Source organism: Aspergillus welwitschiae, assembly GCF_003344945.1.
Source record: "Aspergillus welwitschiae strain CBS 139.54b unplaced genomic scaffold BDQ94scaffold_13, whole genome shotgun sequence".
Classification (NCBI taxonomy): Eukaryota; Fungi; Ascomycota; class Eurotiomycetes; order Eurotiales; family Aspergillaceae; genus Aspergillus; species Aspergillus welwitschiae.
In genome coordinates this window covers 743,125-759,084 of record NW_020798707.1, presented here as the reverse complement: position 1 = coordinate 759,084, position 15,960 = coordinate 743,125, and the positions used below count along the sequence as shown (strand labels likewise).

At 50.7% G+C, this 15,960-nt stretch overlaps 6 protein-coding genes across 6 annotated transcripts; 4 read left to right on the top strand and 2 right to left on the bottom strand.

The window, feature by feature from the left end:
* Window positions 1–493: 493 nt before the first annotated feature.
* Window positions 494–3,364, bottom strand: BDQ94DRAFT_142476 (dipeptidyl-peptidase III). Its single transcript, XM_026766044.1, has 3 exons — window positions 3,165–3,364; window positions 2,203–3,082; window positions 494–2,140 (listed from the first exon to the last, which is right to left on the bottom strand). The coding sequence occupies exons 1-3, from the start codon at window positions 3,290–3,292 to the stop codon at window positions 1,025–1,027; spliced, it is 2,124 nt and encodes a 707-aa protein (XP_026627297.1). The 5' UTR covers window positions 3,293–3,364; the 3' UTR covers window positions 494–1,024.
* A 309-nt stretch (window positions 3,365–3,673) lies between these two features.
* On the bottom strand, window positions 3,674–6,930 carry BDQ94DRAFT_178223 (putative protein kinase Scy1). Its single transcript, XM_026773080.1, has 2 exons — window positions 5,371–6,930; window positions 3,674–5,322 (listed from the first exon to the last, which is right to left on the bottom strand). The coding sequence occupies exons 1-2, from the start codon at window positions 6,806–6,808 to the stop codon at window positions 4,004–4,006; spliced, it is 2,757 nt and encodes a 918-aa protein (XP_026627296.1). The 5' UTR covers window positions 6,809–6,930; the 3' UTR covers window positions 3,674–4,003.
* Window positions 6,931–7,648: 718 nt separating this feature from the next.
* Window positions 7,649–9,860, top strand: BDQ94DRAFT_142473 (branched-chain amino acid aminotransferase, cytosolic). The gene is made up of 4 exons (XM_026766043.1): window positions 7,649–7,991; window positions 8,053–8,350; window positions 8,410–9,108; window positions 9,168–9,860. The coding sequence occupies exons 1-4, from the start codon at window positions 7,763–7,765 to the stop codon at window positions 9,178–9,180; spliced, it is 1,239 nt and encodes a 412-aa protein (XP_026627294.1). The 5' UTR covers window positions 7,649–7,762; the 3' UTR covers window positions 9,181–9,860.
* BDQ94DRAFT_24794 (uncharacterized protein) lies at window positions 9,146–9,652 on the top strand. Its single transcript, XM_026775315.1, has one exon. It carries the CDS (start codon window positions 9,270–9,272, stop codon window positions 9,615–9,617), a length of 348 nt encoding a protein of 115 aa, XP_026627295.1. The 5' UTR covers window positions 9,146–9,269; the 3' UTR covers window positions 9,618–9,652.
* A 37-nt stretch (window positions 9,861–9,897) lies between the features above and the next one.
* BDQ94DRAFT_142470 (uncharacterized protein) lies at window positions 9,898–10,449 on the top strand. The gene has a single exon (XM_026766042.1). It carries the CDS (start codon window positions 10,229–10,231, stop codon window positions 10,409–10,411), a length of 183 nt encoding a protein of 60 aa, XP_026627293.1. The 5' UTR covers window positions 9,898–10,228; the 3' UTR covers window positions 10,412–10,449.
* A 4,205-nt stretch (window positions 10,450–14,654) lies between these two features.
* On the top strand, window positions 14,655–15,513 carry BDQ94DRAFT_142465 (uncharacterized protein). Its single transcript, XM_026766041.1, has one exon. The coding sequence runs from the start codon at window positions 14,951–14,953 to the stop codon at window positions 15,179–15,181; it is 231 nt and encodes a 76-aa protein (XP_026627292.1). The 5' UTR covers window positions 14,655–14,950; the 3' UTR covers window positions 15,182–15,513.
* Window positions 15,514–15,960: the final 447 nt, after the last annotated feature.

Below are 15,960 nucleotides of genomic sequence, written 5' to 3'. Positions count from 1 at the left end.
GGGAATGCGGCGGCGGTGGTGCGGTATAGAAGTCGTCGTCCTCCTCCGCTACGGAGTCTGTGTACTGATACGGCCGCGCCGTGGGAGGCGAGCCAGAAGAATTCGGTGACCACGACAAGGTGTCGGGAGTTGTAGACTGATGCTGAGAGAAGGCCGTCTTGTCCTTTGGTTTACCGGAAGCTTGGTGAACCCCACTGAGAAGGGGCCTTGGCCGGAGTATTTCCAGACCCCGGGTTGCTCGAGTCGCTCAGGAGCCCTCCGTTGTGTTTCTAGAGGCGCTCAAACATGGAACTTAGGGGGCGAGTTTAGTTGATCCAAATCGGATTCTATCCTGGAGGTACGACAGAACAACAAAGAAATGAAGAAGAAGTAACAATGAGAATGCGACCGCAGCCAAAATGATAGGAGTTGAGACTGTGGGGTGGAGGAGGTTCAAGGGACGAGGGGAGAGGGAGAACGAGGATGGAGAGGAAGCGCTTACAGGCACGAGAGAGCCTGGAATCCGCTGTTGCTGAAGGGAGGAGGAAAGAGGAGGCGGCGCTTGATCCACCGGCTGCTCTCGACTGCGGACATTGGCTGATCGCTCCCGCCGGCGCTCCTCCCAGCTTGATGACCAGCAATCACCTGGCTGTTCAATTAGCTACGTGACGCACAGTCTACAAAAAGGCCGCTTTATATTGCCTTCTATCGATAATCTTGAAACCCTCCAAGGCTATCGTCTTTGGTGGGAAAAGCTGCCTGTCAAAGTGGCGATCCCCCACGTTTCCCAGTCACATGATTCATAGCAACCACGGAGAGCAGGTTCTCAAGTACTAAAAGATAGATGGTAGGAGAAGGAATTCTGATTATATGCAGGCCATATTTATGATGCATGTCTGATAGATCCAATCCATACTACTAAAGCAGGCAGTGTGCCGCATTTCCACCCAATATGTACCACCATGCAGACAGGAGAGCGTCGAGTATCCGGCGATATTAATCAACACATTAATACTCCTCCGGTCTCGTCCTCAACGCCTTTCGTTCAGACATTACGCTCCACAAAGCTCTGGATCATTCCTTCAAGTGTAGGCTCGTACTCCTTGAGGGTTACTTCATCCCCGTTCAAGATAGTGTTGCCTTGCACGAAGACCTTGCGAGGGATTTTGTTCTTGAGAACAATCTCGCGCACCTTGGTACCCCACCACTCATCGACTGATGTGATATCATCATAGAGCTTCTTGCCTGCTTCAAAGTCTGCAGTACTCTTGTAGACATGCAATTTCTGCAGGTACTTCTCCACAGCAGGACGACCATGAGTCAGAATCTTGGAACGGTCCAGGTGGATCTCCAGATCGGATAGGTCATCCTTAGTGTATGAGAGCTTGACAAATTCGCCTCCAGCATCGAGGAAGGTACGTAGGATACTGTACCGGGCCTGCATATGGGCCTGTCCCCACTTCTGCGTCTTGGGATCCCAGAACTCCAGAGCCACGAGACCAGCACGAGCCATCTGCAGGTATCCCGCAAAAAGAACGTCACCGGCCTCGTTCGCCAGATCTTCCTTACCGTCGCCGAAACCAAACAGCTGCAGGATGCTGAAGTCGCAGCTGAGCGCCATGGCGACACACTCCGCGCGGCACTCTTCATAGGAAGAGGACATTGCTCCAAACACCGAGCCCCAAGTCTGCCCAGGCTTGTACCAGGATGAGATAGGCTTGTTCGTCACTGGGCTAATGGGAGGATTGGAGACATCAAAATTGTACTCCCCAGGGGCTGTTTCCTGGAGCAACTTTCCGGTTCCATGACCAAGCAATTCATGAATGCCGACCTGGACCTCAAACGCAGCATCACGGCATCTACGGTAGACCTCCAGATCCTTCTCCGCAATGAAAGGCACAGGCTCATTAGGAGCCTTTGCGCTAAGGACATTGCCGAGGGAGACGTTCTTAAATCCAAGGTTTTGCCGGATGTCATCGTAATTAGGCAAATTGATACCAGCTGGGATACCAGAGGACTGGAAGCTCAGCACTTCCAGGGAGGTGAAGTCAGGACTCAGGAACTTGTCCTTCTCAAAATCCTTACCCCAAGGAAGCTTGGGGATCATGGCTTCGGCACTGTCCACCAATTTTCCAAAAGCACGTGTCCGCTCCAAGTTGACCTGTTTTGGGAGCTCTGTTAGCTGTCCGAGTGATATGTCTTGAGATCTGAAGTGACGCTTACCAGAGCAACAAATCCTTCCCATTCTCCTCTCACACCGTGGGGGTCTCTGTAGGTTTCGACAAAGCCCAGATTCGTCTCTAGAGCCGGCTTCTGATCCTTTACCCAGATCCTTTGACTCTCCTTGAATGCTTCAATCGAGCCAGAGCCGAATGACATGGCATATGCATCCAACATCCGCTTCTGGTTCTCATTTGCTGCATTGAGTCCCGCCTGCTTTACGCTGTGAGCGACCTTCGCCATTTCCTCCCGATAGTCGCCAAAGACGAGACGAAGCGTCTTTCCCTTGAGCTTTCCATCCAATTCGAAGATCTCGGCATCGCCAAGATCTCTATCCCGCACGGGTGGTGAGGAAACACCCGATGCAATCAATAGTTGGAAGTCACCGGACTCGGTCTTCTTGAGTCTTGTGTTCTCCAACGGCAATCCTTTCGCCTCCATCAGATCTCCGATAGCCGTGATTTCATCCTTTGTGATAGACGGTGAGTCGGGGTAGTATGTTGTCATGTGTCCGCCCTCCGGGTAGCCGAGGTGCATACGGGACTGCTCATCAGTCTCGTAGATGCCACCACCGGTAGAGTTGGCCAAGTCAAAGGCAGCCTTTGTCTTTGGCGTGGCCGAAGCTAAAGCCTGGAAAGCCTCAACCGGGAGTCGGGGAATGAATTTCGAGTCTCCGAAACCCTTGTAGTTACCACAATTCCCAAGAAATTGGGTTGCATACTCCAAGAAGTAGCGTAGATGCTCATCGCTGACATTGGTCTTCTGAGCAAGTTCTGACCAGTTCCCATCACAGGCCCGATGAAGCTCGAGAATGAGGTCGTAAATAGGCTCGGACTCCGGCGAGACCTGACGGAGGGTGATACGGGTTCCCTCAAAGGCAGCTCTACACACACATGCATGTTAGCGAGACGCCACATGACACCGAAATACTAGCAAATGTATGGGCTATAGGGATTATAGCGCACCTGCTCAAATAATGAGCGTATTTCCGCAGCTTCGGGTCCGTGAGATTGTCAAAGTGAGACTTGACTTCCAAGCGAACCACGGTTGGCGGAGAGTCGGCCAGGTAGTGCTGCTTGACCTGGGCGTCCATTGTGGCTCGGTGAGGGGGGTGAATCAGGGAATCGGAGGATGAAGGAAGGGTATTTGCTACAGACGAGGAAGAGCAGCGGGTGAGGTGGAGAGGAGGCAGACGATGACGGAGGGGCAGCAGGGACGAGGGGCGGTGGGGGAGGACAAAACGCTGAGCCGACGGAAAGCGTCTCAAGGCGCCTCGAAGAGGAGGTTGCATTCCTGGAGAGCTGTTGGTGGCCGTGGGTACCCAGAATCTCCGTCACTGCTACGTCGGGTCACCGTCGGGGAAAGGAACCTAGATTGCAGTCGAATGGAATAGTATCAATCTACTATCGGGTGCTTGGCAACAAAAAAAGTGGAGCCTACACTTATCGCTTCCATGACTCTTTCTCCACCACAGACAACTCACACCAACACTGCCCTCTCCTCATGCTCCATTACCACGATGTGGTCTGATGATGGTAGTATACTAGATATGTCACACCCCTTCTTTTGCTCCATAAGGAGCCAACTTAGACAATGGAGGAAATGAAAACTTTTTGAAGCCCATTTTGAACTACGCCTGAAACCATGGGGGAATCATGCATGATGCTGTACACACAACATAACCGGTGACTATGCTAGAAAGACAAAACGAAATAAAGGGGAAATCCCAAAGAATATCAAAGCCTGGTGGCTATAATTTGCAAAATATGCGGTTGAAACCATTGTATAACCTTACCTCCGGGGTTCACAGCAAGCTCTCGTACTTATCGAGGCCTTGCTTTGGTGTTGCTTGTGGCGCACTGTTGTTTAGGAACGCATTGGAGGAGGCAGTTGTACCAAAAGCCGAGCCCCCCGGCTTAGCTAGTCCCCCGGGACTGCCAAACGATCCAACGGAGCTGTGACCCGACGGAGGCGGAGGGATTGAAAATGCAGAGTAATTGGGAGCAGCTTGAGTGGCTTGGCTAGGCATAGGAGCCTGTGTCTTCATGTTCGCTAACGCTCCCAGAGATACACCCGAAACATTAGATCTCTGAGTCGATTGCTGATTAGTTGCGGGGGTTGGTATGCTCCACGATGAAGAAGGCGAAGGCTGCAGAGTAGGAAATGATGGCGTTGGGGGAGATTTTGCCCGAGTGGCAGGTGCTAGAGACGGGAATGTGTTCAAGCTGTAATCAGGAGTGATCGAACGCATACTGAGATTGTTTTGCGCCGGGAGCATGCTCCCTTTCGCACTTGGACTTGTAGTACTAGAAGGCCAGGAGAAGCCTGCAGGCGATGTCGGTTGAGCAGTACTAGACTGCACTGCAGGAGGCCCCGAGGTGAGGCTACCCCATTGGTCAATATCCTGATCATTGGACGTAGCTGCCGTTCGTCCTAGAACAAGACGCTCAAAGTTGTCTCTCGTGTTGTCCATGTTAGACTGCCCCGTCGAGATTGAGGCTGCTGAAGAAGACCCAGTGCCGTTCTGGAACCCTCCAGTATCTCCTCCGGACGAAAGCTCCTGGAGCTTTTTTGTTTGCTCCTTTTCGATCTTCGAGGAGATATCTTTGATTAGAGTCATAAATTCCCCAAATTGACGCAGGTCAAGGAGGGGTCCGAGACTGAAGCTCCAGAGAACCGGGAGGACTTCCAGAGCAAGAAAGTCGGTGTCCGCCACTGTTTTGATTTGGCGGAAGACAGACAAAGCAGCCATCATGACAGCTGGTTCCTTGGTTTTGATGGCTTTCAATGACGGGACAAGCTTTTCTTGTATCGTGTACTTGTCTAAGATGGATGACTTCATGGACTGCGACTTGCTTGTTTGGCTTACGCCCGATAGATCATCTCCAATTGCCTCCTTGCCTCCCATGGAGCCGCCACAAAGAACAGCGAACGCTTCCAGACAACGCACTTTGATGGCAAGACTGTTAGTCCGACTAAAAGTCGAAGCTATAGGCGGGAAAACTTCGTTTTTGACAGTGCTAAAGTCAAGGACCGGGAGAATAACCGGTAAGCACTTGATTGCACCATCTGCCAGGGTGTGTGTGGGTGAATCGAGTCCCAGACGAATCAGAGGCAAGATGTCTGCTAAGGTTAGTTATGGCTCATTCGCGCATCTTCGATTCTACCGACCTTCTTTGAACTCCTTTCCAGAACAATTATCTGCCACGACGTGCATATTTTCTAGGACGACCAAAAGACCCGCATCTCTTTTAGAGTCGCGGTCTTGGACAGCACCTTTCCCTGTCGGGAAAGCCTCTTTGAGCTGAGGTATCACTCGCTCCGGGAACGCGCGGCGTGCATTGGGAATGCGCTGCAAGATTGCAAACACATTGCTCAAAATAAGAGGCAAAAGCTCACGATCCTTCAGCTCCTCCAGTAAGGCGCCCAAAACCTTTCTGTCTAGCACGGAGGCTGGGAACTCTGGCAGGACCCGTTGAAGCCCGCGCATGAACTGCGACTTTTCGTTGGCATTTTTCGCAGGTAGAGACTCCAGAAAGCGAATGGTCGAGACCAGAATATTATCGAAGTACTGAGATTGTTGAAACTCGCGTGCATTTAGACGCTGAGCAGGCCTTCTCGTTATCAGCCTGGGTAAAACGTGAGAAAGGACGTCCTTTGGAATCGGGCCCGAAGATAAGAAGTTATTGCCTTGGGAGGGAGTGCTGGATGGAGAGCTGAGAAGTTTTTTGTACGTATTCACGTTGGAATGCGTCTGTAGAGGGGAAACATGGGGTGAGTTATAAAGCGCCACTATAATAAGACCGAGTGAAAACAAATCCGCTGCAGGAGTGACGTTGGTATCGAGGACGAAATCGGGCGAAGTATAGTCCAGATTCAATTGCACAGATTGAGGCAGGCGTGGGTCTTGGTAGAGAACTTCTGATAGAGCCAAAGGTGGGAGAGTAGAACGCGACTCAGTAGAGCTCGCGGGGCCGGCAAATCCAAGGCCAGAGATTTTCCAATCCGATTTGGCATTGATGTAGATGGCTTCGGGGTTCAAATTGCCGTGGACAAGCCCGGCAGACTCGTGGAGGAATTCGAGACCTTTGGCAACTTGCAATAAGCCCTTTTGGATCTCTAGTTCGTCGATCTCGAGGTCTCTTCGCCTGCGCGTGCCGTCGGGCTCTTCCACCATGTAACGGCTGGACCTCGAGCCGATCCTCGAAGTGTTCTCCTGCGCATCTTTTGTCTGCAGTAGTCCTGCAAGAGATGCGGTAATCTGCTCTGTAGCAAACATGAGTCCGCCGTTCCGAGTCTCTTCGACAGGCTCCAGCACTTGAAGGACAGACGGATGCCGGAGCCGCGCAAGGTTGCTCGCTTCCCGCTTCAGGCGTTCAACAACATCTTCTTGCAGCTTTTTGGTTGAAGAGCTGGAACGACTACCAAGTCCACTTGATCTTGGTTCGAGAACCTTCTTGTCAAATATAAAGATTGACGCTGTGGTTCCGGTAGATTTCTTCTTCCCATCATGGATTTTCCAAGGACCGGAGACCACGGTGGGGTGTGGAGAGATGTGGTAGTTGGACGATATGTTAGAGCTCAGGGATTTGAGCGCAGACGAAAACATTTTTGTTTGTTTCACTTCTCACCACAGAAGACACAACAAAGCTGAGAGAAAGAAGGGAAGTTCCGCCGCAATGGGCTCAATGCATCAAGTGGAATTGTCGTAACACTGGAAGTATGCAATGCAATCCCGCCAGACAGGGTGGAAGGACAGGGACACCGAAGATAGGGGAACAAATATTACAAGAATAGTATTATATAAAATGAACCGAAAGAGGAAGAGGGGACGCGAAGCTGACAATGTTAAACTGGGGCCTCCTCAAGCGTAAACGAGGCGAACGGTTTCTTCGCTATCATACATTGCCCGGCCTCTGCTTTCTTAAGTGTAATTAATATGATCTCTCTCTCCCCTCCGATAGCTTTCAGGTATCAGTTGGCCGCTGCTAATCTGCCCGGTCGGAGAGAATCACGTGCAAGGGACGCTCCTTCGCCAATGAGGAACGAGAACGGGAAGGGAGGGTCTTTCCCCAGACTCACCGCCTGGCTGGATCGCGGATTTACTGCCGGCAACTCTCCTCGCCGACGTCGGACTCACCAACGGAGACTGACCAGAGAGGGATCATTCTGGGGTCACTGATTTACCAGTCCATCGATTGGTTGGAGAGTTTGCAATATAGCCAGTACAATTGCTCATGTAGATACTATTTACGTACTGGCGGGACGCCCAGGTTCAAAGGTTCGCTTAGTGTGGTCTCCATGATTGAACCCAAATCGGCCTTGTCAGACCTTAATCTCGGAGTTGGTGCCGTAGTCCGTGGGCAAGAGTCATAGACTACCGTTCTTATCCGCCTTTTTAAGCTCCACAGCCCGCCCTCGGTCCATTCGGTGCATTATTCTGGTTCGTTTCCTGTCGTGGTTCTTCTCCTGCGCTGCTTTTACTCTCCATATTCTGGGATTCTTGTTCTTTCTTTCTGGAGTTATTATCGCCTGGATTGTTATTTAAAGCCGGCAAGCAATTATGAAGTCATTTCAATTCGCTCGTCGCAGGGCGTTGCAAAGCCTCGTCGCACCGCGCGCCTTTCAATCTCCCGCAACGGCTCAGTTATGGAAGAGATGCTTCAGTGCTACTTCAGCTGCTGCCTCCCAACTAGCCCCCCTTGACCCCTCGAAACTTACCGTCTCGAAGACGACTACTCCTAAGGAATTGACTGCCCCGAAGGACTTGGTCTTTGGCAAGACTTTCACCGGTATGACGAGCACGTGTCGCTTCCAGGCGGTGTCCAGTTTCTAATGCGCATTCTATTTTAGATCATATGCTGTCGATCGAATGGACCGCGACGGAGGGATGGCACTCCCCCCAGATTGTTCCGTACCAGAACCTCAGTCTCGACCCGTCGGCTTGTGTTTTCCACTATGCGTTCGAGTGTTTTGAGGGTATGAAGGCCTACAAAGACGAGTCTGGTCAGATCCGCTTGTTCCGTCCCGACAAGAACATGGCGCGCTTGAACAAATCCTCGAAGCGCATTGCTTTGCCTTCCTTTGATGGCGAGGCCCTCACCAAGCTGATTGGAGAGTTTGTGAAGTTGGACAGCAGGTTCATCCCAAGGTTGGTGAAAAGCACACCAATTGATGATTGAGGATAACAACTTACGTTTATATAATTAGTGAGCGGGGCTACTCACTGTACTTGCGGCCCACGATGATTGGAACTCAAAAGACCCTCGGTGTGGGACCCCCGGGCTCTGCTCTTTTGTTCGTGATTGCAAGCCCGGTTGGCCCGTATTACCCTACTGGCTTCAAGGCCATTTCGTTGGAGGCTACCGACTATGCTGTCAGAGCCTGGCCTGGTGGTGTTGGCGACAAGAAGCTGGGTGCCAATTACGCCCCCTGCGTTCTCCCTCAGCTGGAAGCGGCGTCCCGTGGCTTCCAGCAGAATCTGTGGCTCTTTGGAGAGGAAGAATATATTACCGAGGTCGGCACCATGAACCTTTTCGTTGCCTTGAAGAACAAGGAAACTGGCCAGAAGGAACTGATCACTGCGCCTCTGGACGGAACGATCCTCGAGGGTGTGACCAGAGACTCCGTGCTGGGGCTGGCTAGGGAAAGGCTGGTGCCCAAGGGATGGAACATCTCCGAGCGTAAGCTCAAGATGTCCGAAGTCGCCGAAGCGGCCGAGGAGGGCAGAATGATCGAGGTGTTCGGTGCCGGTACCGCAGCTATTGTCAGTCCCGTGCGGACAATCAGCTACCGGGGTAAGCTGGTCGACTGCGGCCTGAAGGAAACTGAGGAAGCAGGCGAAATTGCTCTTCAGATGAAGAACTGGATCGAGGGTATCCAGTATGGTGATGAGAGTCACCCTTGGAGGTAAGTCTAGTGTCTGCTTATTTCTCTATGGATGTTTCAGCTTGCTAACTGACCAGTAGCTATGTCCTCTAAATTAGCGAAAAGTCTTAAGATACGGGAATGGTCTTTTAAGCTTGCATTGCTAGATTTTCTCTGGTATCTCTGGTATATCTTGATGATAGATGGATATCAAATGGCTGGTCTTGTTGGAATTTTTCTTACTATACGTCGATTTTAGTGGTGATTGTTCTTGGCGAGCACGAGCATCACATCAAAAGAAAGGCGGGTTTTTCCCTTGCATCTTGCGACCTAATGGCGATTGGAGTACCCAAGTAATGGAGGGCAAATTTTTTTTTTTTTTGGCCTTCTCAGGAGGCGGGCTTGAAGGAGTCTGCCAGGTAATCCTAGACAAGACGGAAACATCATCCTGCGGCCTTCTGCACGACATACACTTTCGTCCAGCAACGAAGGCCAAGGACGGTGGCGATACACGCGAGGAGCCTGCAGATAATGGGTCATGGCAGACGTAGTCAGCCGTGCCTTGGAGCGATTACTTGCAGGACGCCTGAGGCATGTCCCCTGTCTCAGTTGGTTGCGTTTCACCCCCTCGTGAGGTGCAAAGGGTAGCTGTGTTGGACATGGGCTGTGACTCGGGTGAATTTGGTTTGCTGGCACGCCCAGCCGTTTCTGTAAATAGCATCGCTACACAACAATATCCTTGCTAATATACTGTCGAGCTGTAATAATCGACACAGGATGATCGACAGCTGCCAGATGCGTACCTCGCCAGACTCATTGATCATAGGATATCTCATCAATGGAGTAGATGCACGCCCACGGGATCCCAGTCACGAAGGCCAGTAGGGCGTGGCTGTCCGGTTTCGGCCCCGATCTACTAGGAAAGCAGTGCCCGGACACGGGTCATCCAACACCTACCAGTTCATCCATAATTTCAGTTCTCCAGAAGTCAGTGTACCCCTATGAACTGCGGAGTAGTTCATAGCATTGAGATCTCAGCTACGGGCGACTTCCAGAAAGACCAATCAACCTCAGGCTACTGAACCCCATCCAGGCAACAATCACTTGCGAGCGGATCATCGAGTACTTAGTAGTAGTGATAGTGATAGACCCGTGTTCCACTATGCCTTACTCTGCCGGCAGGATCCGTTCCGTCAGTCTCTCTGTCCCTTCTTTTCCGAGACGGATTGATTCGATTCTCACCAAATGCTCCATCAATGGCCTTCCAGCCAGTAGTGGGAGTCTATGCGAGTGGGTGGTGGAACCCCTCCATACCCGTCATACCAACAGATTCGAGAGATATTGATCGCCGTGACCTCGCAAACACATCTAGTTCAACCGAGCAGTGTGGCAGTGTGCTAGCTCGAGAGTGGGCCATGAAGCCGACAGAATCTGAAACGACAGACGGGGCACCTCCACGACCAATGTGCTCCAACGCTGGCCCAAGCAGCAGGATTATGGTCTTGGCGAGATGTTCACTAGATCCTGTCGTCACTGCCTAAGGCCTGCAAAGCGCAAATGAGGAGGTATTAGCCCCATCAGTACTCCATACTAGTGTTCTGAACACGGAGCTGGTCGAGCCGCAGTAAATCCCGAGCTTTTGCCACGAGGTGACAGCAATCAATCAACCCATCAATCAATTCTTCCTCCACAATTACCCGTGCGAAGGAAGGCAGCTGCCTGCCTAGCTAGCAGCAGCTCGATAGAGATCGACCTGGCCCACCACTACACAACTGATGTCCGAAGGAGTTGACGTAACTCGACTCCCAAGGGTTCTGATTAATCTACTGACCGGGACCAAGTAGTCTCCAATACACTCGTACAAGAAATAATTTGATTGATTGTTAAATTGATTGGTGATTGCCGGAATGAGGTCGGCAGAACTATGTCCGTCCCGGACAGTCCGCGGAGTTCGGACAGCACATTTACCGTCTCCGAGACAACTGACGAAATAGATTTCTAATGGCTCTCTCAATATTTTCTCAAACGGATAGTCTTAGGCGGCCATGGTTACCCGTGGCTCTTATTAATGCTTAATTCTAGGATTGGAAATCACACCCCAACCATAGACGATACTGTCATTGAACTCGGAAGTCATTACTACCAGTTACCCATCTAGTCTAATACGGCGTTACGGAGCCTTCCAGACACTCCTGGTCCATGGTACGGACCGATACCTGTACTACCACCCCGTCGGGCAGGCCGACAACTAACTACCACTAGCACTTACTTACTACCAAGCAAGGTAAGGCGTTTGCGATATACGGACGCCCGAGTTGGCTGTGCACACACACTCCTAGACACACAACACACGCAGCTATACACGCACGCACCGTGGATGAGGCTCTGCTGTGCTGGCTTCTGCATCACTAGTCCTGCAACCAGCCAAAACGCGGATTGCTTCCACCTTAGGCACCCAGTCCATTACAGTGGTTTGGCTACCACGGCGACATCAAACAGACCGCAGCTCTGTTTGTCCGTCTTAGAATTTCCAAGCTAACGGGGCAAATGCAGAAGTAACAAGCGCCCATGGGGTTTTGTCATTGTACCGGTAATCTGCAGCATTAGGTTCATAAAATCCAACTCTGGTCAAAATCGTTGAACAGACCTGTACTATATTCACTGTTGACCGTTATTGTGACCAAAACTAGCTCTCTGGATATTAGATAACCGCAGCAATGCCCCATGCACTTTGTGGACTACTAATGGGCCAAGGCTAGTACTACCTTGCGATATCTACGGATGGTGATTGGTACGCTCGTTTAGTGGTGTCACTCTCATCAACACATGGTAGTACTAGGGATATGTTCTCCCAACGGACAAAGACTGCAAGACAACAAGCCACTGTTGCAACTATGCACTCGATATTATTTTCAGCACACAATCAGCTCAGTGTGTCGATCATTGAATCATCAAGTCACGCCGGTGTGCTCATTTCGAGCATGAAGGGTGTGGCATGGGTCGCAAACAGTAAGCGAGCGGGTTGTCACAGATGTGCCCGGCTTATTACACCGTGCACTGGCGTAAAGGGTCTGTGGGCATGGGCACCTATGAGAAAAGATTGCGATACGGAGCAGCAGATATGAAAATGGGGGCCATTTCTGCCGTCGCTCCGTTCTGAAACTAGTCCCCTGCTAGGTTGAGGGGGCGGAAGACTAGGTAATGTTGGCCTCACGTCGCCGCCACGTTAGGATAGCAACGCATCAATTGTTGCGGAAATGGGGCCAACAATATATTGTTGTGATTGTGGAGGAGCACCAAGGGGGGAAAAAGGAGATGCATTGTTGCCAATCTTCGGCCTTTCAGCCATGTTTAATCAAGAAATAACCTTCTTATTTTTCCCCCCTTCTTACGAAACACCATTAATATTATGATTTTGAGTGGCATCTCGTTGAATCTTATGAAGGGGCACAAAATGTGACTATAATGATCGTCAGATCTATGAAAGTCTGACAAGGTTCCTGAAAGCTTGAGGATTCCTCAGGCCGGGCATCGAGCCGTCGCTTGAATGCCTCCGTCTCTTTCCCACGAGGCGTGCTGGCATTAATTTAGCATGGCCGATAAGGATTGCACCATCCCTCCCTTCCCGTCAGACGCCATGACCTTTGCACGTGGAGTCCCCGTACTTTGTCCAAGTGGGTTTTCGTCATCTTCCCATTCCTGGCGGCGTGCGGGGCGGCCAAGATTAAACCATGCCATCCTGTCAATTGTGACTCACGCCACTGAGAATGAAGTTGCGCGCGCGGAAATTACTGGCCGGTCTATCCGACATGGCTAGACTGACAGTCCAGAGGCTACTAGTACTACAGAATAGTCCTCCAACGTGATTCATTGACTGACCTGACGCTAACTTATTTCCCACTTAGCGTCCAACTACCTCTTCCGACCTAGATTTCCAGTCCAAGTTGTTCAATATACATTGGGAACGATAATACGGTATCCTTCCCTATATACTAAACCCTTCTCAGGAAATAGCTCTGCACCTAAGAAAATATTGCGGGCTTGGAGCTAACGGTCAAGACTACTGCAAGCCTGGTGCACACTGCATTCTTGAGTATTATTAATATTTTTGAATGCCGCAGAAGCCAGCCAGTGAGACGACCGAGCAAGCAAACATACCAACCAGTTGTGCCGTCCGCCAAGGACCAGTGCTTCTAGATATGTACCAGAAGGTTCGATTCAGTGTCTGACGGCCCTTGGCCGCCGCAGGCGCTCCCCCAAATCCCTGTCGAAAAATGCATCCTCATGCAGTAGTAATACATAGGCCATCAGCATGCAGAAATATACGAGCACTATCCTGGACCAATCATGACGCTAGGTGCCCGTCTCTAGTGCACAGGTTCGGCACGCGAGGCCTGATGACGAAAGAGGACAGAATAGCCAGGCACACCCATACGAGATATGGTTACATGTGTACTAGTCGGGTAGAGTCATGGGTTGCGCTCTCTTGTATCAGATGGGGGCACACATGCGGACCCAGACTCTCACAGAGAAGACTAGAGACAGGGTAAAGGAAAAATGCTTCGCCGCTTTCAGAAGCTAGACATTCCGACCGGGCAATACATGTGATGTGTGATTCATCGAAGGCTTGACGTACTAGGAGGCCAATCCACTACCTCTCTGGTCTTGAATCAGGCTGGGGGAATTCAGCGTTGGACCAATTAACCACGGACCATGGACCGTAACTGCCATCAGCCCTACACATGGACGGTGATGCAGACGAGGGAAGTCGTTGATACCTGGCTTTGAGGCAGTGTATGTCAATCAGACTGAAATATGCAAGTGATTGAGCCTCATAGGAGGTAAAACATGGGAGAGTGCTTAAGGCATCTCCAAGGCCCAATATCCAAATACGGTAACTAATTCGTACAGCCAATTGCAAGGGAGGCATGTCACCTTGGGGCTGAAAAGCCTCTCGCCTTTTGTGCAATGTCACTGGCCCGCTCGTCTACCAGTGGATCCAGCTGGTCCCCGCTCCGTCGTTCCCCTCCCGGTTAGTACCCACAGGATTTCTTGGGGGTTGCCGATCTGATTTGTAATGGCATCCACTAACAGTACGCAGGGGTCTTTGGTCCTTAGATTACACCCCGAATCTGGCAAGAGCCTTGACATTCGGGGCTCTTCGAATTGTGATTCTCTTCCGCAGCTACATAGCCTCCTATCTAAATGCCTCCTTGGCAGTAGTGGTTGGAATGTTGTATGCACCAGCACCAGGTACGAGCAGTGTCCTTGATAATGCAATAATCTCGGGGCACTGTGCATGCATCCATCAATTTCCCCATTATGGGAAGTAAGGAGTACTGACCACTTCGCGATAAGACCATATCTACAAAGTCATGCTTAGAAGCGCTAACGGATAACAGAAATACGACATCTTATGGTACTCGATGATAATGGAAGATAAAATAAGAAACCTTAATGTTAAAAATAAAACAGAAAGGAAAAAAGCACAAACGGAACTAACTCAACAACCGAAAGGCTGCATTGCGGGAACAGAGAGTCAAGTCAACTTCGGGGCTGGAGATTGGCAGCCTCCGAAACAAGGCTATCTTCCCCATCTCCGGACTGTCCGCAACCCGGGCTGTGCTGGATCGAAGGTAGGAAATCAAGTGATCAACTGATCTGCGAGTTTCTCTCCTTTCTCCATGTCTCATTGCGCCCAATCCAACTGCAACTTCCAAGCATCGGCAAGGTATGGCCCATGGACATGATGGGTGACAAAGATAGATGAAACAAACACCACACCGTCCAGAAGCAAGTCAGCCAACAAATCAGCGACAGGCATTGGCTTACCTATAATGGAAAGGAATGTGACTTTTCAGAAGAAGAATAACTAAGAAAGTGGATGAGCAGCGCCGTCCCCCTTCCGTCTTTCTCTCTCTCCCCTCTCCCCTCCCTTTCCCCTCATTCCCACCACCCGTTCGGAATAGGTGAGATCTTTATCCTTAGTGTGCTGCCAAGATCGAGGGGTGCAACGTGGCAGAAGTCGAGACCGTGCACTAGAAGGGGCGCTGCTCGTGTCAATCGAGGCACACTCACACTCACACACACACACACGCACCACCCTTTCCCATAATCCCAGTTTGTCCTCAACCTGCAGATAGACTTGATGCAGGTGGTCAGTCAGTAACTACTAGACTAGTAGCCTGATGCCGGTGCCTCATGGTCGGCACCCAAATGGCACTTTTCCAATGATTACCTGACAGTTATCCAGATTTGGAAATCAGCGCGAGCGGGCGCACGCGGGCATGATTGGATGGGGCTATTTTGAGAATCATGCATTGCATAGCATGTAAGGTCAGTAGAGACCGAAGAGCCAAAGAAGGCAGACGACGGGACATGATGCTTGAAACTCAGGAGCTGAAGAAATTGTGCGTCTGTGTGTGCATTCCTGGGGCTGTGTGTGTGTGGATGTCGAAAGGATTCCTCGATGTAGTAACTACTGCATTCATTACTATTATACTAGTAAACGACTAGACACAGTGGTTAGGTAACCACATCTAGCACCCGTAATCAGCGTAACTCATAGATACGCAGAATACGACCCGGCAGTGATTAAGGCCGAACAGAGCCGTGCCGGGCGATACGAAAGAGGTAACCGGACACTGATAGATGACTAGTAGAGCAAAGTACCACGGAGCACTGCGTACTACATTGAATAAAAAGTATACGGCAACAACCACGTGCTCCATCCAAATTGACCCGTTTCTGCATATGGTTCGCCCAAGACATGGTTCGAAGGAATGCCGCTTGAGGGAAGGAAGGAGAGAGAAATCCAGCGGTAATCTGCACAAAAAACGTCGTTAATACGAGAGCATTATGATCTGATTTGAAGGATGGGTTACTATCTGACTA